General features: G+C 50.0%; 3 protein-coding genes and 1 long non-coding RNA gene across 4 annotated transcripts; 2 read left to right on the top strand and 2 right to left on the bottom strand.

Moving 5' to 3' along the window:
• Positions 1-426: 426 nt before the first annotated feature.
• Positions 427-9,545, bottom strand: UBE2A (ubiquitin conjugating enzyme E2 A). The gene is made up of 6 exons (XM_027716456.2): positions 9,294-9,545; positions 8,877-8,957; positions 8,738-8,763; positions 3,399-3,488; positions 2,270-2,358; positions 427-1,878 (listed from the first exon to the last, which is right to left on the bottom strand). Exons 1-6 carry the CDS (start codon positions 9,335-9,337, stop codon positions 1,750-1,752), a joined length of 459 nt encoding a protein of 152 aa, XP_027572257.1. The 5' UTR covers positions 9,338-9,545; the 3' UTR covers positions 427-1,749.
• LOC120324559 lies at positions 2,240-4,956 on the top strand. The gene is made up of 2 exons (XR_005565951.1): positions 2,240-2,511; positions 4,677-4,956. It is a non-coding gene; the product is annotated as an uncharacterized LOC120324559 (long non-coding RNA).
• A 181-nt stretch (positions 9,546-9,726) lies between the features above and the next one.
• On the top strand, positions 9,727-14,291 carry STEEP1 (STING1 ER exit protein 1). Its single transcript, XM_039387770.1, has 8 exons — positions 9,727-9,806; positions 10,339-10,758; positions 10,936-11,053; positions 11,179-11,220; positions 11,337-11,475; positions 11,989-12,078; positions 12,226-12,318; positions 13,076-14,291. Exons 2-8 carry the CDS (start codon positions 10,635-10,637, stop codon positions 13,136-13,138), a joined length of 669 nt encoding a protein of 222 aa, XP_039243704.1. The 5' UTR covers positions 9,727-9,806; positions 10,339-10,634; the 3' UTR covers positions 13,139-14,291.
• Positions 14,292-19,179: 4,888 nt separating this feature from the next.
• Positions 19,180-21,210, bottom strand: SLC25A5 (solute carrier family 25 member 5). The gene is made up of 4 exons (XM_027716454.2): positions 21,022-21,210; positions 20,427-20,913; positions 20,171-20,311; positions 19,180-19,569 (listed from the first exon to the last, which is right to left on the bottom strand). The coding sequence occupies exons 1-4, from the start codon at positions 21,130-21,132 to the stop codon at positions 19,412-19,414; spliced, it is 897 nt and encodes a 298-aa protein (XP_027572255.2). The 5' UTR covers positions 21,133-21,210; the 3' UTR covers positions 19,180-19,411.
• Between the last annotated feature and the right edge of the window lie 303 nt (positions 21,211-21,513).

Genomic DNA, 21,513 nt, shown 5'->3' with positions numbered 1-21,513 from the left:
CTTTGCTGAGCACGGTGCCCGTGCAGGATCTGGAGTGCAGGTGTAGGTTTGGCTGGTGGGGCATCACCTGTGGGAGCTGAAGAGCAGCAGCCCCACCCTCCCCTGTGAGTCTGTGCAGTGTCAGGGCTGGGGAGAGACCACGGTTATAATGAAGGCCGTGCATAAAGGCCTTGCCTGAGCAAGCGGTGAAGGTGAGATTGGTGTTTCTGCAGCTCATTTCTGGCTGCACCGAGTCCACTCTCTTATTTTGGTGGGTTTTTTGTGCCTATCAAGACAAACACAAGAATGGAGGGACTGCTAGGAGGGCTCCTGTGACCTTGGAGTGACTTCCAGCTGCTGCCCTGAGTGGGAAGTATGTCAGTGCTGGAGCTTGATCCCACACCCGACTGCTGCCACCCCAGTTAAATAAGCACAGTTATACACTTCTTGCCTATTTATACAATAAGCACTAAGGTTACACTTTATTTACAACTTTTGAAAAATGTACAGTTTCTTACATGGGTTACTTGTGCAAAGTTATACTTTTCAACTAACAGACCAATGTGCACACAAAAGACACTGGAACAGTGGACAACACAATTGTAGGTTCCATCCCACACTGCTGCTTAAGGTTCTGTATCCAAAGGTACAAACTTGCCTTACAAAAAAAGTGAGTCTGGACTTACAAATGTTTTTTTTTTTTTCAGAGTTGAAAAAATACTTTCATAAAACTGAAGGGAACAAACTCAAGCATGCAGCAGTAGCTCACACAAACCACGCGGTCATCTACAAAGAGCAGAAACTGCAGCGACTCGAGTGCCTACCCTGGACTTAATTCAAACTTTCCACAAGACAAAGTTAGATCCCAAAGAACTTAATCTTTCTCAGCTAAATATAAGGGGCAGGAGAAAGATACCAGAGGAGAGTAATTCCACAGCTGAACAGGTCATGTTTTACCTCTTCCTTAACATGGAAGGCCTTTTGCTGAGTACCACACCTCTACCTGGTTTTGTCCAGTAATGCCTCAGTGACAGGACTATAGAAACCTACTGACATTTCTGTAGGCATGTCCTTTAAAATAATAATAATAATAATAAAAAAAAGGGCTTGTTTCTTGCCCTCAGTAAAGATCCAAGTACCACAGCTGAAGTGATTTATGTAGATCTGTACATAAATCTTGCATGTGAAGTGCAGAAGTAACAAGCATTCCAGGGTCTTACTAAATCTTTGAATTGAAATCAATTGAAGAGTTCATTTTTTTAACATGAGTAAGGAGTTGATAAACCAATACAAAAAGGAAACAGGTTATTTCTTCACTCAATACTTACAAATGCAGTGGGGTCTAAACCAATAGTAGAGGAAGTGACCAGCCTGGACACATCAGCACTTTAGTTAATATCAGTTAAAAAATGTGTATGTATATAAACATCCCTTTTATCAAGCTACACATAAGCATCACTGTGTATAACACAATTACAATTAAAAGCTTAGTGTACACTACAGAAATGCACAATACTGCCCTAAGACTGGAGAGGGACCACAGAAAATGAATTCAGCATCAGTAACTCTTTTGCAAGTAACCCAAGTACAGAACGTTTGACTTCAAAGTGGGTGCGTTCTGATGTCCAAGGAGAAGAAGCTTCAGCAAGGGAGGGTGGCAACAGCACAACAGCTATTCTGCTTGCAAAGTAAATGCTAGGAGGAAAAAGATGACTCGGACACTTTGTTTATTTTCCTCATCAACAGAGTGTTCATTTGCATCATCCTGGGTCAACAGTCACGCCAGCTCTGTTCTACTATTGCAGAAACCCGTTTTTCATATTCCCGCTTATTCTCTTGGTATAGCTGAGCTGCCTGGCTGTTTGCTGGACTGTTCGGATTTGGCTCATCCAATAGAGACTGTGCAAAGAGAAAAAGATCCTCAGGCACTGCAAAGTACACAACTTTCCAACGTGTCCTGTAAACTACCCACTCTAATCAGAGCAGAGAGGTTAGTCTGGGTGCAGCACACTGCACTCCTGCAGCTGGAAGGCACCACAGGCTTTGGCTGCACTGGCACTGCTCGGCACAGGGGACTGTGACAGCCAAGCAGTGCATCCCTGGGCGGGTCCCTGCAGTGCCCACCTGTGTCACTGCCCAGCCCATTTACATCTGGCAAGGATTCACACTGTGCCAGTATCAACGTACAGCTGCTATACTGACTCTTGGGAGAGGGAAAAAAAGTTTTCCTGAGCTGTTTTTGTCAAAGCATCCTAATTTCATTCCACCTTTTCATGCAGAGTTCTTTTACCTGTATGGATGTTAAGATGGAGGAGACATCGTAAGTAGGACTCCAACGATTCTGAAGAATATCCAGACATATACTACCGTCTGCATAGACTAGAAAAGGTTCAAAGAGAACAGCTTAAAACAGAAGTTGTACAGCTACTGCCTTTTTCCTGCTATTGCCTGATGCTGAAAACCTACATTCAGACAGACACTACAACAGTCCATAGCATCTGACAGACTGCAATCCAGCCAACAGGCCTGCAGGTAGGAAGCGGTGAAGCTCCTCACCAACAGCTGCCTGAGGTATTTAAACTCAACCCTCTACCATCAAACTTCTCTGTCATTGTAACAACCACTATAGAAAACCACGAATAGCTTTTAAGGCAAAAAACCTTCAGTTACCCAAAAGTGAACCAAATAAAGAACAGCAGCAAACAGTTGTTTACACTCAAGGCTTCCCCAAGAAGTCTCTACATCAGTCAGAGTCCAGTCACCTTCCTCACAGCAGCTACAGGAGAACCTTCCCTCCCTGCACTGTACCCACTCTTGCACATTTGAAAGTGTCAGGTATTTCTTCACAAAGCTGATATTTGTTTGGAGGCCAGGGATACCTCTCCAGCTTTAGTTACCAAGGAAGGGGATTTATTGAACAATCTTACTGTGACTAGCTATAGTGGAGAGTAACACTACACTTCGTGGTATATTGCTCTTACAGGGGTTTTGGGGAAGAGATGGAAGTCAGCTGCATTCAGCAGCATCACTATGCTGTATCTACAGTACAACAGATAGAAGTCCAAGACACTGCTATTTAAGTACAAAACATTCTTCTGTAAGGCTTAACAACAGGCAGTTGAGAGTCTCATCAGTACTGTGCTATAACACCTGAAAGTTAAGAGGCTCTTTTTATTGCCCCTTTCATTTCAAGCCTGAGCACTGCTCATGTATCCATCCTCATCAAAACTACATGGGCCCACACTGGATTTTGCTGCCTTATTAGATAGGGGAAACTTTTATAATAATTAGACCTTTTTCTAAAGCAGGCTATAACAACAAAAAACCACCCCAAAACAACAAAATTCCTCCCCCCCCCCCAAACCCCTACAACCCAACAAAACAACAGAAGCAAAGCCAGGCATTGTGTGAGTACTTACCATTTGGATGAAACATTTTAGAGACAAATCTAACAGTAGGTGGCTTATTTGGGTATTCTTCTGTGAATTCTATTGTAAGTTTGAAAGTTCCTGGAGTTGAAAAAGAGATAAGCAACCTTTATTCAACAAGAATTTACACAAGGAATGAGTAAGTAGCATCCCTCCACAACACACACTGATACTATTGTGCTCACACACGCATGTTGGACATGGAACACAGACTGGGCAGCCCTACAGCCATTCCTCTACTCCCTTGGAGTTAATCATTAGCGCTGAAGTCCCAGACAGTGCTGGTACAAGAGTATCTCCCGTGACTTCTACTGCCAAAACCACCAACCCAGTCAAAGGGTCTGTGTAAGGAATTAAATCTGCCCATGAGGTTTCCTTTCCCAGAGCCCAATCCCTGCACACTGTACAAACAACACAAGTGGGTGTATAACCATCTGCGTAACAGCCGGGATTCGGTAAGTCCTATCTATGGAATGTGCTGTCATGACAAGGACCTTCTTATTTATTTTCTCTGCATTTCAAAAAAAGAAAAAAAAATCATGTTTCTCAACAACTGTGAGGTAATCAGATCTTATTGCAGAAAAGCAGTATTGAATGCAGCATCCAAATCCAACAATTCAAAATAAAAATCTCACCATTTATTTCACACTAACTGGTCTTCCTTGGAGAAAGACTGATTAAGCAGAAACAGAAAACTGCAGCTGAGTCCCACTCCAACGTTTTAACAGCCTGCACCAACGTAAGTTATTTTAGCCCTTCTCCTCAGGCTGTGACAATCTGAGAATAAGAAGTCTGTCAACTAAGCTGCACACATATGGGTCCAGGGGATTAAGGACTGCTCCTGATTCAGATGGATAACTAAAGAACTCACACACTCCACTGCAGACCCCGTGAGCTTCTCCTAACCACGATATCACCCGAGAGCAACCAGCCCGGGCAGCAGCTTAGGAAGGGCCTGGGTATGCCTGGAGAGAAATCTCTGAAGCACCTTCATATAAATGTACAGCTCTTCTGCAGGAGGACTGCACCTTACAGTAGGAGCTGTAACAAGCTGCCAGGGTGGACACACTGCCTTTTTCAAAAGGAATTCTTATATATCAGTGAGAGGTCAAGTTCCCTCCACCCCCCCCACACTCAGTGTCCTTGCTTCCTGCTGCGAGGGAGTTTTCCAGCACTAATATAATGAAGTTATTCCTTTCTCTGGCTGGCAAACATGTGCCAACAACCGGTAGCCAGAGAAAAAATTCCCCCCCCCCATTTTCTTTTCAGATCAGCAAGGACCTGCAGTATCTCCCAGGGACTCCTTTCTTTGTAAGGAGATAAACTGTAACACTGAGTGGCAAGAAATGAAGGTCATTGCTTTGACGTTCCAGTTTGCAAATGAAGACACAGCACAGATGCCTCAGTGCTTTCCCTGCAGCAGTGGGAAGTCTCAACACCCCAAAAATAAGTTTTTGCATGTTTGTTTTTTATTAGCAGCCTAACAACATAAGAGCACAAAGCCAATACCATGCTATCTTAATGTGAAACAAAAAAAACCAGAACAATATAGTTAAGACTGTTCAAGTTAATGGAAGTCTGCAGTGGGGCTTTCAAGCTTTACCCCAGCTAGTCCAGAAGCACAGAGCCAGGTCTGAGATCAGTTTGCAAGCCAGTACTGGGAAGTTAGTAACAACTTCTACCAGCTGCAAACATCAGGTCAGGGTTGCTTTTCCTTCCCTACATGGTGACAGTCCCAAGCAATGCTGGCCTTTTAGAACCAAATGCTTAGAGATGTGATTCTGAATTTCAGAGATTCCCTGCCCCAGTTCTGGTTCTCAGTACCTCCTCCTGAGGAAGGAGGAGTGACTAAGCAAGCAGCAGGCTGAAAACTGAGCACAAACCATCACAGGGTAGAGTTCAACAAGCACACTTGAGCCAATGAATGCTGGTCTGGAACTCTGCCTGAAGTGGGAGCAGAAGGGACAGACAAGACAGCCCAAGGGCAGTAACGGGCAGTTTGGTCTTAGAATCTATTTAAAACTACTGAAAGAAAGGGAAGCTTTTGTCTCACCAGAGGCAGGACAGCATTACTTTAAACACAAATCTGAGCGGGGGGCAGACAGTGTCCAGCTGGAGTATCTCCCTACTCAGATTTCCACATCAGGGCCCAGAGTGGCAATGGCTTTTTGGAACAGCTCCCCAGTACACAACACCTCGTTGCTGAGCTTTAGTAAAGGACAAATCCAGACATCTGACAAACCAAAGTCCAACGGTTACTCACACTGAAAGCCAACACGAGTCAATCAGGTATCACAACACACACTGCTGGGGATGAGGCCTTTGGTGTTCAGTCTGTCACTAACTTTAAAGCTTTCAACCGGTATTCCTCACAACTTACCCTATACAGCCATTTTTTAAAACATAAATTATCATATTCACTGTCATTATTGATATTGGGATCATCACTGAGGAGAAAACAAACATTCTCTTTTCTCTCCTGTACTCACCTTGTTGATTGGCTTCTCCTGCCTCAGGATTTGAGTCTCTGACACAGCTAACAGAAGTCTCTGCACAACCCATGTGCTGGCCCCAGCAGCCCCCCAGAGCAGAGCCTGTGCCCCTGCTGGGCCCCCTCACTGCAGGCAGTGAGAGCAGCCCCTCCATTCCACTGCCTACAGAGCAGGAACAATCTCTTCCGCTCCCGCATGAGGATACACGATCCATATTCCACAAGCAAGGAACAAACCACAACACACAAACGCCTTGCCTTCTCTGTTCAAGCCTCCTGCATGACGACAGCAAGGCAGGATACTACAACAGCTGTATTACTTAACTCTCTCCAAGCCAGGAATCCTGCACTGACCACATTATTGCCATCCAGTTTCAGAGAAACAGGTCTGAAAGACCGGGAGAGCCTGGGCTTCCACGGCTGTGCCAGCACTACCACTTTAGATGCCACACACATATAGATTCTTAGAAATGTGGTGAAAGGCAGGATAAATATCCCCAGGGTACTACTGCAGACACCTGCAATCGAATCCTCTTAAACGAGAAGATGGAAGTTATGCTGCTGATCTGAATTAGTGGTTGCTCCTAAGCTGAGCCAGCCTGAACACTGAGTTGTGAAAACACCCTCCAAAGTCTGGGGGTGGAGAAGGAGGGATGTTAGCTGCAGTATGTTGCACAGCAAGTAAACAAACATGTTTGAACTTCGGGTTTTCAGTCCAGACACCTCAGAAGCTGGGACTGGGGAAGGGCCTCAGCAGAGGGAGGATAAAGAACAGTAATTCTCACGATGTTGGAGTTATACATTGGTTTTAACAAAAATCCCAGAATTTCACACACTACTTTCACAAGAACTAAGCTATCTGAAGTCTTACAGCATCACCAGAAAGTGCCTAAAACCAAAAATACAAAAGCAACTTCTGAAGCACTGACCTCAAAGGCTTCATGAGAAAGATTACAGAGTTTCAGTGTACCTTTGACTCCCAGGGGCCTGCACAGTTACAAAATAAGCCCAAACCAGCATACTGTTAAATTAAAATTCCCTTAATTTTACCTACATTGAGCTGGACTGCACTACCATTATCTGAGCTGTGCTACTCTACTCACTTAATGGAAAAGCACAGCTGAGGCACCAGTAATGCCATATCTCCAGGCACCACTTAGTGTTTTGTTATCTAGCACAAGGTAAGATATGTCCAGAGAAGAGGAGATAAGCAGATATCCTGCAACACAAGACACATCTGTTTTCTTGAGCACAGTGTGAAAACACACACTTTGCTATGAAAAGAGCAATCCATCACACGCTGAGATTACAAGATCAACCAAAGCAGGACAGCAGCAGCCTCAAGCATCTGCCTGAACCTCAAACTGCTGCAAGTCCAACACGTCCTCGGCATCCGAGATAAAAAAATGATGCCGCCACAGAAAGCACAGAGGAAATCAATATGTCAGGGCTCTCAAAAGCAGTCTTCAACCTTCTGCAACTAAATGGAAATGTATGGAAAAAAAACCCCTTATAGCATCTGTTAACCACACACTGAGCTGGAAGAGCCTGAGCATGGTAACAACCTGCATTTTAGCACACTGCAAGGAGACAGCTTTCTGCTCCAAACAGTGAATCACTCCATTAGCAGCAGTGCTCCAAGAGCCTAAGCAGCTCTAGCAACCCTCATAGAAGTTTAAGGGAGTCTTCTTTAAAGGTTACAAGATGAGATAAAATGTATTTAGTCTATCTGTTCTATATAATACAATGTTATGGAACACTTAAGTTCTAAACATTAGACTGCTGAAGCAGCTACTACAGCAAACAACTAACCAACTACATTAAAAAAAGTAACTGGAATCTTTGCAGTTTTCTTAGGCTTGAGATATGTAAAATCTTCACAGAGAAAAACAATCTGCAGTTTAGAGGCATGTCCACAGGTGCTACCTCTGAGGATAAACAGAGACATGGGAGTTAGCCAAGAACAACATAAAAGAGTTAAGGAATTTTTCCTATGCTTTTGTCATGAGTCACGGAGATCTAGGATTAATTATAGCCTGCACTGAAAATATCTTAAAAAAAAATGCATCGCTGATTTCAGTTAGACAGTATTTCGTGTCTAACAGGTTTTCACAACATGCTGAAGTATTCATACAGCACCTGTAAATCTATCAAAGGCAATAAGGCCAGATGGAAACTACAGGTATGTTACCAGGACCTATTTAGTCAGCTTTTAGAGTTAAAAAGTCCTTTTAATCTTAAGCCCTGAATGATAACAATTGTAGCAGACTGAAGTAAATGCCAAAAAAAACCCCAACCCAACTGTTCTGAACTTCCTCAAACATGCAGCCCATTTCCTACTTCAGCTGACTCACATTGGGACTTACTCACAAAACACTTCCAGCACCAGAAAAGAAACACAGAACTCAAACAAAAAACAACGGTTCTATACCAGGATTTTGATGGTTCTCCAAATACGAGTGTCCCTAAAAACACAGTCCAGGGTTCAACAGAAAAGCTTGAAGAGCCTTAAAATGTGACATTAAATTAGGTTTAGGACAGCCAGACTTCACGACTACAAGCAAGACCCTACAAGCTAATCTGTCTATCTCAGTAAATCAGCACAGCAATCTAAATCTACATCAGTTTTTGGAAGTGGGAATAAGGGGGGGAAAAAAAAAAAGGGTATTTACTTAAGTCAAGCACACGGGTGTGCGGTCAGGTGAACGTGACCCATGCCCCCCCTCCACCCCGGGCCCACACCTGTTGCAGAGTTCACGGCAGTGACACCAAGGCCGTGTCAAACCGCACCAGTTTTACCCCCAGAACGCCAACCACCAGCCCCGCACGCCGCACTTACCGTCCTCGAAAGGGGTCCCCTCGGGCCTGGAGGAGGGAAAGCAAAGCACAGCGTTACCCCGCGGGCAGCCCGGCTCCGACCCCCGCGCGGCGGCCGAGCGGCCCCCGCGGCCCCGCCGCCCCTGGCCGCGCCGACTCACCCGAAGATGACGGCGTTCCACACCATGATGTTGTTCTCGGAGGGGGCCCCGCTCACCCCGGCCGGGGGATCCTCCTGCAGCCTGCGGGACACAGGGACCGTGAGGGCGGCCCCGCCAGCGCCGTAACCCGGCCCGGGGCTGCGCAAACGGCGTAACCCGGCCCGGGGCCGCCGCCCTGCGCAAACACCGTACCCGGGCCAGCGGCTGCGCCAGCAGCGTAACCCGGGCCGGCGGCGGCCGCGCTGCGCAAACGGCGTAACCCGCGCCGGGCAGCGCCGCCCGCGCTACGCCACCAGCGGAGCGCGCCCTGCCCCGCCGCCATGTTGTGCTGCCCCCTCCTCCCCCGCCAGCGCTGGGCCCCCCGTCCTCCTACCGCCCGCCCCCCCACCCCTTCCCCTCGGCCCGCGGCCTCGGTACCTCTTGAAGTCCCGCATGAGGCGCCTACGGGCCGGAGTGGACATGGCGGGCTGAGGGTTATAGCTCAGGCATACACTGCCGGAGGGAGCGCGGGGCGCCGGGCGCGGTTCGAGCTCCGACTGAGGCGGCGGCGGCGCTGACCGACAGGAGCGATCGCAGCCTCTACCACTGCGGCGGGCGCGGGGGGGGGAGCCTGAGCTGCACCGACTCCTGCGCCGGCTGCCGGACGGTCCCGGGATGTACCAACGGCGCGGGGGGGGGGGCGGAGCCGGATGTGGTGGAGCCCCCGGCCCAGCCTGAACCACCGCGGCGCGGGCGCGGGGGCGGCGCCGGGCGGGGCTGTACCAACGGCGGCGGGGGGCGGGGGTGGAACGTGATTGCTGACGTCATGGAGGGGGCGGAGCGTCGGCGGCGCTGCGGGTTGGGATCAAAACAGTTCGACAGGGAAAGCGAACGTCACACACGGAAAAAGGAAAAGAGGGAATTTAATGCCCACTTCCCAAGGGCAGGCAGGTATTCAGCATCCCCAGGACAGCAGGGCCCCAGCACACGTAATGGTAGCTTGGGAAAACAAACACCATCACTCCAAACGTCCTTCCTTCCTCCTTCTCCCCCAGCTTTATTGCTGAGGATGAAGCCATATGGTCTGGGATATCCCTTGGGTCCGCTGGGATCAGCTGTCCCAGCTGCTTGTGCCCTCCCAGCCTCCTCCCTGGTGGATTGAGGAGCAGAAAAGGCCTTGGCTCTAGGTAAGAACCACTCAGCAGCAACAAACACATCCCTGAATTATCAACACTGTTTCCAGCACAAATCCAAACACAGCCCCACACCAGCTACTGCGAAGAAAATTAACTCTATCCCAGCCAAAACCAGCACGACCTTCTACACTGCACTTTCTGCTTCCCTAGAGAGCATTTTCCAAGGGAAAATAATCTCCTTTCTACCTTTCTTTAATAGCCTTTGGAAGCAAAGTATCTCTCTGCTGCTGTCTAGAGCAGGCCGGGTGGGCCCTGTTTTTCGAGCTTATCCTCACTCGTATCCTCAGGTGAGGCAGCCGCGTGGGGAGGCGGCTTCGGAAGAGACACGGGAGGAGACCCACGGAAAGGAAACAATAAACACACGGTTATCAGCGGCCGCGCTGCAAACCGCCCGTCCCCGACCTTCCCTGCTGCCACCGGCCTGCGCCACAAGAAACGTGCGAGCTGGTCGGGAGGAGCCGTGTCCAGAGCCCTGCTTTAGGGACACGGGAGCTGAGGGAGCTCCAGCACCGGGTGTCCCCGGAGCCCCGCGGAGCCGCCCCGCGGGCGGGGCCGGGCCGGGCGGGCAGGGCCAGGCGCCGCCATGCCCAAGGTGGTGTCGCGCTCCGTGGTGTGCTCCGACACCCGCGACCGCGAGGAGTACGACGATGGCGAGAAGCCGCTGCACGTCTACTACTGCCTGTGCGGGCAGATGGTGCTGGTGCTGGGTGAGCCGGGCCGGCGGGGGAGGCCGCGGGCGGGGGGGCGGTCAGGCCGCGGGCCGGGAGGGGTCAGGCCGCGGGCCCGGGCAGGCGGCGGGTGCGGGGCGGGTGCGCGGGTTCGGGTGCGGGGTTCCAGGTGCCCGCCTGGCCCCGCTGCCACCCCGGCCCTGCCGCTCCCCGCAGACTGCCAGCTGGAGAAGCTGCCGATGCGGCCGCGGGACCGTGCCCGGGTGATGGACGCGGCCAAGCACGCCCACAAGTTCTGCAACGCCGAGGAGGAGGAGAGCGTCTTCCTGCGCAGGTGGGCCCGGCCGCGGCACCCCCCGACCCCCTGAGAGCCCCTCACGGCTGCCCTCCCCACCCGGCGGGCAGCCACCGAACCCCGCTGTCTGTGCGCCCTGCTCCAGCTGTTCCTCTCTCCCCCAGACCCGAAGGCATAGAGCGGCAGTTCAGGAAGAAGTGCGGCAAGTGAGTGATCACAGCATCTTTTTAGTAACATTTATAACCTTTTCTTGACATTTATAATCTCAACCACAGGAATCCACAATCTAAGTTTCCTCTCAGCTCCGTGTTTCTGTTTCCAGGTGTGGACTGCTGCTCTTTTATCAACACCAACAGAAGAATGCTCCTGTGACGTTCATTGTTGATGGTGCTGTGGTCAAATTTGGCCAGGGTTTTGGGAAAACAAACATATATACTCAGAAACAAGAACCTCCCAAAAAGGTAATCGGCTCTAGAGAATTAAAAAGGCTATCTTTGCTTTTCAAAACGTGCTGTGTGTAAAAGAACTTAATTGTTGGGGCGGGGGGGGAGAAAAAAAAGGACCTCTGAACAATATAGTGTCTTCTCCATGTCTTCCTAAAGTTTTCCTTTACAGAGGTTACTGCAGCTTGGAGTCTGAGCATTAAAGGAAAGCAAAATAAACTTCAAAATTTATACTGTGTCTAATGTTTAGGCTCAGTTACCAGAAAGTTTCTATTTGTAAGTAGGTCAGGTTGATAGCCTGCACAGTGATTTTCAAAATCTGGTTCATCTATTTTATATCAGTGAATTTCCTTCTGGTAATGAATGACACCTCTAAGCCCAGAAATCACTGGGCATAATTCTCCTTTGCCACCCACAGAGTTCAGGTAATCTCGATGACTTAAGAAGCCTTAAAAACTTTGGAAGGGGGAAGCACTCCCTAGTGGCACAACTGTTACCAAGGTTTAACAAAATACTCTGTTTTTCACCCAGGTGATGATGACCAAGCGGACGAAAGATATGGGCAAGTTCAGTTCTGTAACAGTCTCCACAATTGATGAAGAGGAGGAGGAGATCGAAGCGGTGAGTTTCGGGTGCCCTTGGTGGCACCCACATGTGAGCTGGGCAGCTGTCTGGGACGTGGGGCAGAGCCAGCGCTCGTCTCACCACCTGGGTGAGGTGTTGTTACTCTGGGGTTTGCTGCTGCAAAGTGACGTGTGTGTGTTTCAGAGGGAGATTGCAGACTCCTATGCACAGAATGCAAAAGTGATTGAGAAACAGCTGGAACGCAAAGGCATGAGCAAGAAAAGGCTACAGGAGTTGGTGAGTGTTTTCTTTGGTGTTCAACACAACTCCCTCAGATCTGTTTGTTTTGTACACAAAAACTATTTTGCAGATCAGACTGCAAGTATAGAGAGGTCCTGGTACAGTCACAGGTAACTTGTAGTTTTGTGAGGATGAGTTTTCCTTTACAGGTTTTATAGAAATATTCTTCTAGTCCTTCTAGAATTAAAATAGTACTCGATTGCCTGTAGAGCTAACAAGAGCAGCCAGCTTGCAGGGAGGCTTTCTGCAACGTGTTGGACAAGGATCAAGGGAAGGGGACATAAAGCCATGGCTTTGCCAACCAGAACACCCCTAATACTGTGCTCTAGTGCCTGCCTGGCAGAGCAGGTCGTTGCCATGAGGTGTCAGGGCAAGGCAAGGCTCTTGTGGAGAACTTGCAGCTCAGCCCCTGCTGAGGCACTTGAAGAATGGCAGGAACATCACAGCTGATCTTACCTGCTGTGACAGGAGGGTGGTAGATGGGAGGGGGACGAAATGTGCAGCTTCCACTTGGGGATAGAAAGTATGAAATTGTCTCCTGAGCGGTTAGTTTTAGGATGTTTATGATTTTAAAGGTGGTCCTCGTTTTGTGAGTCAGGGAAGGAGGGAGTCAGCAAAGCAGTTGGGCTACTCCTGCCCCTGGGTTGGGAACTGGAAAGTTTGCAGTGGTCAGACAAGAGCAAACCTCACTGGAGCACTGAAGGGAAACATATCCAGACATCATTTCATTCTGTCTTAATTTTCCTTTATTCAGGCTGAGTTGGAAGCCAAGAAAGCCAAGATGAAGGGAACCCTGATTGATAACCAGTTCAAATGAAATGCTACGTATTTGCTGGGTATTTGGAGACAGGAGAAGGTTACCAGGAGCAGGGATCTGTTAATAGATCTTTTAACACAGCAGAAGTAACAGACAGTGTTCAAGGGTTGCACTGTGCTGCAGCCAGCCTGGAAGGTGAGAACCTCTCTGTCATAAGTGATATTCTGGTACCAATTTTAATAACTCCAACAGCACTGGAGACTTTGCTGAAACTGTTCTCTACAGACCCAGTGTTATGAGCAAGCTGTTCCAGGCAGAATATTTACTTTCGGGAAAATCTTTGCCAGGTGCCTTCCTGAGTTCACCTTTAGATACCTGTCTTTTTATTTTGGTAGTGTAAGATTTCCTTGAATGTATTAGAACAACGGGTCAACTGTACAACAAAGACATCCTTACAAAAGTATGCTCTGTGCCTGTTACTCATTTTGTTATTTTAACTGTGTCCAAAACATGCAGCAGCCTGAGGGACATGCCATTCCAACACAGTCTAGAACAACTGGGATGCAAGGCTTGAGCATCATTCTGCTGCTCACCCTGACCTGCCAGAGGCAGCCAGCACAGGCTTGGCTGCAGCACTCCAGCCTCAGGTCCTGTGGAACAGTGGAAGGCTGCAGTTGTACAGAATTACACTGTCCCAATAGCTACTGCCCCATACAAGAACATGAAATCCAACTCTGTTTTAAATTAATGAAAACAAACTGCCACTATGAGTTCAAATATATAGTGAGAAGCTACTGATACAGTTGGTAATCATTTAAAGTAGAATACCACTGCATGTCTTAATTAAACCGTTCTAAAAAACAGTATCGGTTCTAGAGTTGTGAAATGTGGAGGAAAAATTGTTTTGAATGTTCTGACCACTAAGGACTTGATGAAGACAACATTACACATCGGTTTTAAAGTACCTTATTTGGAGAATAATATTTTGTATTTCTTGTTGATGTAATAGCAGTGCTCTACAGCCCATGTGTTTGTTGCTCTACTTGAGATTAAATGCCATATTACAGATTTGAACTAAAATACCTTTCCTAAGGTTTTCTTACTCTAGCAAGTATCATAAAATAATTTGAGCAAAGATGCTTCATCTCCCACAATTATTACAGAAAACTTCCTATAATCAATAAAGATTTTCCATCTGGCTTTATAACCTTGACTGGGAAAACTCAGCTCTGCTTTGCCTAAGGATCTGTTCTTCCTTTCTTTGGGGAAACAAGGTGTAACAGAGGGAGTGAACTCTGTGCCAGAGTTGGCAGGCTGGGATGTGTCCATAGGTCCTGTGACAATTTAATGCCAGGCTGGGTAAGCAGGTGTTCAGGTTAACTCACAGTGCTGATCTTGTTCCCCGCTTATCACCTGTTAATCTGAAGCCTATTTCCAGAAGCTCTTCAGTTAAGCAATTACAGGGTGGTGTGCCATACTTGGGAAGGGCAGGAGGCGTATGTGGGTACATCTCTGGTACACAAATCCCTTTCCCCAGTGTGGTAACACAGTCCAGCCAGGTGAGGGCCTCACGGCTCCCCTGGGAGCGATCCAAGCCCCAAGTAACTGCAAGTTGGTCTCTGTAAAGATTGGGAAGTTTTTTCCCCAAGCACGTGTCAAAGACTCTGACATCTGAAAATCGGTTTTGCACCACATGAAGTCTGCTGGGATGCAGACTTTGAGTCTCTAGTTGTCCAAGGATGAAGTGCAGTCCTGCTTCAAGTGACACCAGCACACAAGCTGACTTGGGGATAGTGTGATTTACAGTCAGGGTTGAGGCTGGGAGTGACAAAAGGTTTCAGCTGAGGGTGGGCTGTGAAGGGGCTGCCAGGTGGGGTTAGGACCATCTTTGCAGTTTGGTTAGGCACAAAGAAAATATGGTGAGTGCCCAGCTCAGTACAAGTTGTCCAATGTAGCTGTTACCAAGTGCCACTAACTTCCTCAGCCTTGAGGCACAGCACAGGCACTCCTCAATTTTGGAAGGCCAGTCCATACGCAGTCAGTGTTTGTCATTCTTGTCACTGGAGATCTGCCTAGTTTGGCTCAGGACTCGTGCATGGACCCAGTCAGAAAGGAGAGGACATCATTTGTTGCGCTCGTAGTCCCTGAGGTGCTTTTGATACACTCTAGTTACAAACTCAATGCCTGAAACAACTCCAACACAGAGACTCTGACCCAATACATTATTACGTATTTCTTACTCTAACTACATCTAAATCACAACAGGTTAAATCAAGTTGGGTTTCTCATTTCTAGATCTAAATGAATTAAAATATATTAGCTGACTGTAGCAACAGGAAGCAGGGGCACCTAGTTCAAACACTTGATTAAATGTCCTAACCAGCTGTTCTACAGCTGGTTTTTCATACCCTGGTAGAAAATGGGGGATCTGCAGCAGAGTTCAGACCAAAGCAAATTCAGATTTTGCATTACTGTAAAAGTCAACATTTGTTTTTATAAACCTGTTTGTTTAACTGAGCACCATATTGTACATAAGAACCTGTCCAGATGCAGTGGTATCACAAAGCAAAATAGTGTGTGAAATAAAAGTAGAGGAGGGGATCTATTCCAAAAGTATGGCACACATGGCCAGACTTACCTTCCTGTGTTTCATGGCTTAGTCCAGACCAATAACCAGAAACCTTCACAAGACCCTTGTCTGATTTACTGTGTCAGAACAGCTCCGGGTGTAAAAATGCTGCCTTGTTCCCCATTACCTGTACAAAACCCCCACACAATTTGTAAACACTGAAGAGAAGTGGTAATGTTGAATCAGACCTTGGTGTTAATTGCAGCTGTACCTGGGGAGCAGCGTGATGTCCTCCCTGCCTGCCTCCTGAGGGGAAATATTTCTGGTCAGTTCTTACAGCTCTCCTTGGGCTGTGCTCTGTGTTTGTGCTATTTCACCTGCCAACTGGCATACAGATGCTAATTCTGACTCCCTAGACTATTGCAATGAATATTGATAACTGCACACTAACAACGTGTATGACAAAGTGATCAGCTTGGGAGCAGCACTGACTGGTCAGCCTAAATCAAACTGGACTCAGCTTTTGCTGATGTTCTAAAGAGCCCCACAGGTCCATGGGCCACTGCTACCTCCAGGCATTTGAAAGTATAAAAGGACGGACTTGTTTAAAAGGCTGCAGGGCTGGGCTCCAAGGGATGGAGGAGGAAGCATTGTAGCTCTCTCCACTGAAGAGTTCTTATGAACCTAGCTGGCCACAGTGTGCTGGTATTTTGGGTCGATTTCAAGGCACAGGTGGCCAGTCTCCTTGTCAGCCAGAAAATTGCTGCCCTATCCCTGCAGCTAGGGCCGTAACTCCTGTAATCCCAGCAGGATCAGACAACCACCAACAAACCACTGGTGAGATGACACCTCCCACAACCTCTCTGATGCTGCCAGTCTTGGTGTGGGTCTTGGCAGCTCCTGAGTGCTCATTGCTCCCCAAACTGCTACCTCTCCAGCAGCTCCCTGTGACTCCCAGAGACACAGCTTGGAGTGACCCAAGGACCGCTGAAGGGGACGGTGGAGTGGATGAGCTGGCACTCCACTGGTCTTTTACAAGGTGAGTCCTTGGGGTGGGATGCTCTCCACTGCATGACTCAGCACACGAGGCAGCCCAGCCAGCCCAGCCAGGGCAGACTGGTACACACTGAGCCATCCCAACTATCCAGCACCACTCGCCACCTGCCCCAGCCACTGACAAGTGTTTCATATGATCCCATGCACAGCCATGCTGTGTCAACACCTCGTAAGCCTGGGATTTACAGCTCCTGGGCGAGGGGCCGAGACAAAAGTGGTGTTAGAAGGTGTTTGTCCACCTGTCCCTGCCAGCAAAGGGGCTGATACACCAGGACGTGGCTCCTGTGGAGGAAATCATGACATACGAGATGTTCGGCCCTCCCACAGGAGAATCACAGTTAAAAGGAAAATCCACCCTGTCCATGCTGTCCTCGGGGCAGCCCAGCCTGGTGGCCAAAATGCTGTGTTGGAGGGACTGCACTCAGTTTGTTGCCTTGCCACTGGATGGCTCCAATCCCTTTTCTTTGCCTCAGTTTCCCTGCAAGAAGAAAGCCCTTAATCCCTGTGTAGTGCGCTCCTGTGGCAGGCACCAGTAGCAGCTGAACCCCCCGATGTGCATCCCCAGATAAAGCTGCTCCCAGGGAACTGCCAGGAGGGGGAAGTTAAAGCCCCAGGGGCCCAGTGCCATAAGGGCTGCCAGCCTGTGCTCCCTGGCATTGGATTGTAGGTAAAACCCATTGTGGGCTCTGTCCTGCATCTCCCATGTGCCAGAGCTAAAAAAAAAAGCTGTGCAACACAAGTTTGTTTCCCAAGTCCCCAGGGCATTAACTATTGTGGGTAGCTACAACCCATTTCACTCAGTGCCAGTCCTGCACCCCAAGCCCAGTGCACAATGCTGTAGGTCTAAGAACTTAGGAGTCCCCCGGCTCAGCTCCTTTGCAGCCTGGCACAACAGCCCAGCTCAGCACCTTGGTCACCCATCACCATGTGCAGGAAGAAATGATGCACTTACCTCCTCCTGCTAATGGCCCAGCCACACATCCCCTGCGGAGGAAAGGACAGGAAGGGATGCCCCATGCTCAGCAACCAGCAGCATAAGAACAGCCCTTGAAATCCAGGAGAGCTTAGCAGCAGGAGGCAATAACAGCCAAGAGCTCTCAATTAATTAGCTGCACTTCTGCAGCAGGAGAGGGCTCCCTGGTAAAGCTGCCCCACGGCAGAGCCCCCTGCCAGGCTGCTGCCTGCACCCTCAGCACTGCCCAGCTCATGGCATTGCTCCACATCTCACAGGGCAACTTTCAGCTGGTTTTGTTTCCCCAGAAGACAGTGGGGGGATCTCACACTGCAGCAGCCCAGGGCCAGCTGAAAAACATCAGCAAGGGCTGTTGGCTCAATACCATCTCCCATCAGGAATGCACATGCCCATTTATAGGGACCCTGGCAAGCCAACACCTGCAGCAGGATGGTGCTCCGCTCTCACGCCTGGTTGCCCTTAGATTTCAGCAAGAAAAACAACTCTCACCCTATGCAATACAAGGTCTTGCTTAGCTGCCTTGGGCAGTAGTTAAGATTAGTTTCAGTGATTGAGATCAACTGCTTTGAGCAGGCCTGGGCAGCCAGAAAGGAGCCAAGGTGTGGGGGAAGCGAGGAACCTCGCTGATCTGAAGGGCAGAAGACCAGGAGAGCATCCCCTCACCACTCCACATCCCCTAGCAGAAACCAGGCAGTTTCACTGGGGTGGCTCACAGACCCACAGAGGTATCTGTGTAAAGGCCAAGCCACCCACATTACTCAGTCTTGCAGTGTTTTCTGCAAACTGCCCTGGCAGCATGAAGGAATTTTTCCCTTCCTCTGGAATTTGGAAGCTTAACTTCCAGGGGTAAGGGATGAACCTGGAGATGCAGCTCCCTGCCTGGTAAGCAGAGCTGGCACAGAAGCTGTCTCAGTTCAGCTGTTCCATTCCCATAGCACACCACTCACCTCCTGTGAGGGCAAGGCTAGCCAGGGGCTCTACAGAACAGCAGCAATTACCTGCACTTGTGTTCTCTGGCTGGGTTTTAACATATCCAAGTAGGCAGCTCAGTTTCTAAGCCAGAGAACATGAGGCCAGCTCTGCTCCTCCAGACAGCATTTCTCCAGCCTCTCAGGCATTCAGTGCCATAGGGAGTGTTGTGCTTTGCAGATGGTTTAGGCACTTGGCACTTTCAAAACCAGGTTTCAGCAGCTTCAGGGGTAGACAGGCCAGAGGCAGGACTGTGGCACACAGTTAGTGCATCATCTCTGGTTACCGGTGTCTCAGGGAGATCAGCTGGGTGAGTCCTTCAGAGCTGCCAGTCCCCATTTCAGCCACACCACTGGCCTCCCTCTGGGGAGCAAACAGCTTCCTCTGCAGCCTGCGCTGTGTTTACCTGCAGTACTTCGCAGGTAGCAAGGCTTGCGGGATGCAGATGGTTCATCCTCCTCCTTCTCTACAGTCACCGAGACCCCCACCCCCCTCGTGCTGCAGCTGCTGCAAGAACAAACATGAGATGAGGAATATTGGTTTCGGATTTTTATTTCTTTGTACTCTTTAAGCAGGAGTGACTGAAATAGAAACCATCATGAGTCCCATCAAGGGGAATAAAGACAGAGCAGGCTGTTGCCCCTGCCCCATGCCAACCTGTATAAACATCAGCAGTCACTGTTTAGTAACTAGATGGTTTTCAAACAAGTCCATGAACTGTCATAGACTACACAGAACAACATGCCAGTTCACAACAGGAAACAACTTATGTGTACTTCTTGATTTCATCATACAAGACTAAGACAAAAGCACCACCCATTCCTCGGAGTACATTCGACCATGCACCTTTGAAAAACGCCTTGGAGCCCTCATCCCGGGCAATCTTCCTCCAGCAGTCAAGAGTGCCAGTGTACATTATGTCAGCTGCAGAAGACAGACAGCTTTAGCAACTGGATGCCCAAGACCCCCAATATCCAGGTCAGAAATGGCCTGATGTATCTGCCAGCTTCATAACCTCAAGTGCATCCCCCCATTTCTTGACTGACTTTCTCCAGTATTAGTGCACTGGAGGATAAGACTGCCCAGCAGATATGCTGCTGCCGCCTTACCCCTGGGAGACACTGGAAGGACTGGTTTGAGCAGAAGGCAGCAACTGTTTGCTTTGACACCAACACTTCCAGACCCAAAAGCTATTGCACAGGTAGCCAAGCTGTGCCTGCTATGAGGGTTGTCTGTTCTTGCCCCAGAGACACCAGTTTGCAACATCCTTGGGGAAGTTCTGCTGTTCTTCCCTACTGGCAGATAAAGGGGTTTGTGCAAGCCCCTTTATAGGTGTGCTGTGCAGGCCAACCCACCCATGCCCCTGCCTGTCGCCTGCTTCTGCAGTCCCTCCCACACCCTTCTTACAGGACATGAGGATATCTACTCGGGTTGGTGAAAGCTAAGCCACCCTCACCTCAGCTACAACACCAACTGTTGATTCAGGGATGCCCTATATTTCTTATACAATGAAGGGGAAACTTACCTCCTTTACGGCCAGACTGCATCATCATGCGACGACGAACCGTGTCAAAGGGGTAGGAAACCAAACCTGCGACAGCAGTGACGGTCTGAGCAATCATCCAGCTGACAACGATGTGGGTGTTCTTTGGGTCTGGGAGCATGCCTGCAGGAGAGAGGCTTTGATGAGCACGGCAGGTGAGCCACGAGTGCTGCTGAAACGCACTGCAGGCCTGCTGCAGAACAGCGTCTCCCTTTCAGTGCCATTTTGGTTAACCTACCCTTGGCGGTGTCGTAGATGCCAAAGTAGGCAGCTCTGTAGATGATAATGCCCTGGACAGAGACACTGAAGCCCTGGTACAGGCCCCTGAGGCCATCCGAGCGGAAGATTTTGACCAGGCAGTCACCGAGCCCGCTGAACTCCCGGTCGGCCCCGGCTTTACCCACATCCGCTGCCAGGCGGGTTCGGGCAAAGTCAAGGGGGTACACGAAGCAGAGGGAGGTCGCGCCGGCGGCACCTCCGGACGCCAGGTTACCGGCGAAGTACCGCCAGAACTGGGTCCGCTTGTCCACGCCGCCCAGGAAGATCTGCTTGTACTTATCCTTGAAGGCGAAGTTGAGGGCCTGGGTGGGGAAGTACCGGATCACATTGGCCAGGTTGCCGCGCCAGAAGGAGAGGACGCCCTGCTCCCGCGGGATGCGCACCACGCAGTCGATGATGCCCTTGTAGTGCTTGTCGGCCGAGATCTGCTTGCTGGCGTGTTGCACCTGCGGGGAGCCCACACGCCGCCGTCAGAGCCGCCACCCCGCGACCCCCCGGCCCGCCGCCGCCCCCCCTCTCCTTGCGGCGACCTTGCGGCGGCCCCCAACGCTCACCTGCAGCAGCAGCTTGACCCTCTCGATGGGCGCGACGGCGGTCTTGGAGATGGCGGCCGCCACCCCGCCGGCGAGGAAATCCTTGGCGAAGGACACGGCCGCATCGGTCATGGCGGGAGCGGCGGGAGCGGGAGGCGATGCCGGGCGAGGGAGGCGGGAGGCGGCGCTGAGGAGGGGGGGGCGCCGCAATGGCCGCTTATATAGGGGCGGTGGCGCGCGCGTGGGCGGGGCGCGCGCCCCGCTCGCCCGTTGGCTGCGGGAGGGGGCGGGGCCGCCGCGGCAACGGGCGGGGGGAGCGGGATGGGGGGACCGGGATCGGGATCGGGGGGGACCGGGACGGGGCACCCCGGGATGGGGGAGCCCCACATGGGGCACTCCACCGGCACCGCGGGCGGACAGGGTTATATCTATATATGGCCCCGGCCCGGCCACACGGCTCATCCCCATCCTAGCCATGAACAGGCCCACATCCGACTGCCCCGACTCCCTGAA

This window comes from Pipra filicauda, unplaced genomic scaffold (assembly GCF_003945595.2).
Source record: "Pipra filicauda isolate LSUMZ 115617 unplaced genomic scaffold, ASM394559v2 scaffold58_size5111680_pilon, whole genome shotgun sequence".
Lineage (NCBI taxonomy): Eukaryota > Metazoa > Chordata > Aves > Passeriformes > Pipridae > Pipra > Pipra filicauda.
Note: the sequence above shows the minus strand (reverse complement) of the source record. Positions and strands in the feature narration are given on the sequence as shown.

What these genes read in the sequence shown, in the direction of transcription:
- UBE2A (XM_027716456.2), bottom strand. Translation starts at nt 9,337, where the DNA reads ATGTCCACTCCGGCCCGTAGGCGCCTCATGCGGGACTTCAAGAG. An exon ending in CTCATGCGGGACTTCAAGAG is followed by an intron (nt 8,958 to 9,293) that starts GTACCGAGGCCG and finishes TGTGTCCCGCAG; the next exon opens with GCTGCAGGAGGATCCCCCGG. An exon ending in GGGGACCCCTTTCGAGGACG is followed by an intron (nt 3,489 to 8,737) that starts GTAAGTGCGGCG and finishes TTTCAACTCCAG; the next exon opens with GAACTTTCAAACTTACAATA.
- STEEP1 (XM_039387770.1), top strand. Translation starts at nt 10,635, where the DNA reads ATGCCCAAGGTGGTGTCGCGCTCCGTGGTGTGCTCCGACACCCGCGAC. An exon ending in AACAAGAACCTCCCAAAAAG is followed by an intron (nt 11,476 to 11,988) that starts GTAATCGGCTCT and finishes TTTTTCACCCAG; the next exon opens with GTGATGATGACCAAGCGGAC. An exon ending in AGAAAAGGCTACAGGAGTTG is followed by an intron (nt 12,319 to 13,075) that starts GTGAGTGTTTTC and finishes TCCTTTATTCAG; the next exon opens with GCTGAGTTGGAAGCCAAGAA.
- SLC25A5 (XM_027716454.2), bottom strand. Translation starts at nt 21,132, where the DNA reads ATGACCGATGCGGCCGTGTCCTTCGCCAAGGATTTCCTCGCCGGCGGG. An exon ending in CATCTACGACACCGCCAAGG is followed by an intron (nt 20,312 to 20,426) that starts GTAGGTTAACCA and finishes TCTCTCCTGCAG; the next exon opens with GCATGCTCCCAGACCCAAAG. An exon ending in GCAGTCTGGCCGTAAAGGAG is followed by an intron (nt 19,570 to 20,170) that starts GTAAGTTTCCCC and finishes TGTCTTCTGCAG; the next exon opens with CTGACATAATGTACACTGGC.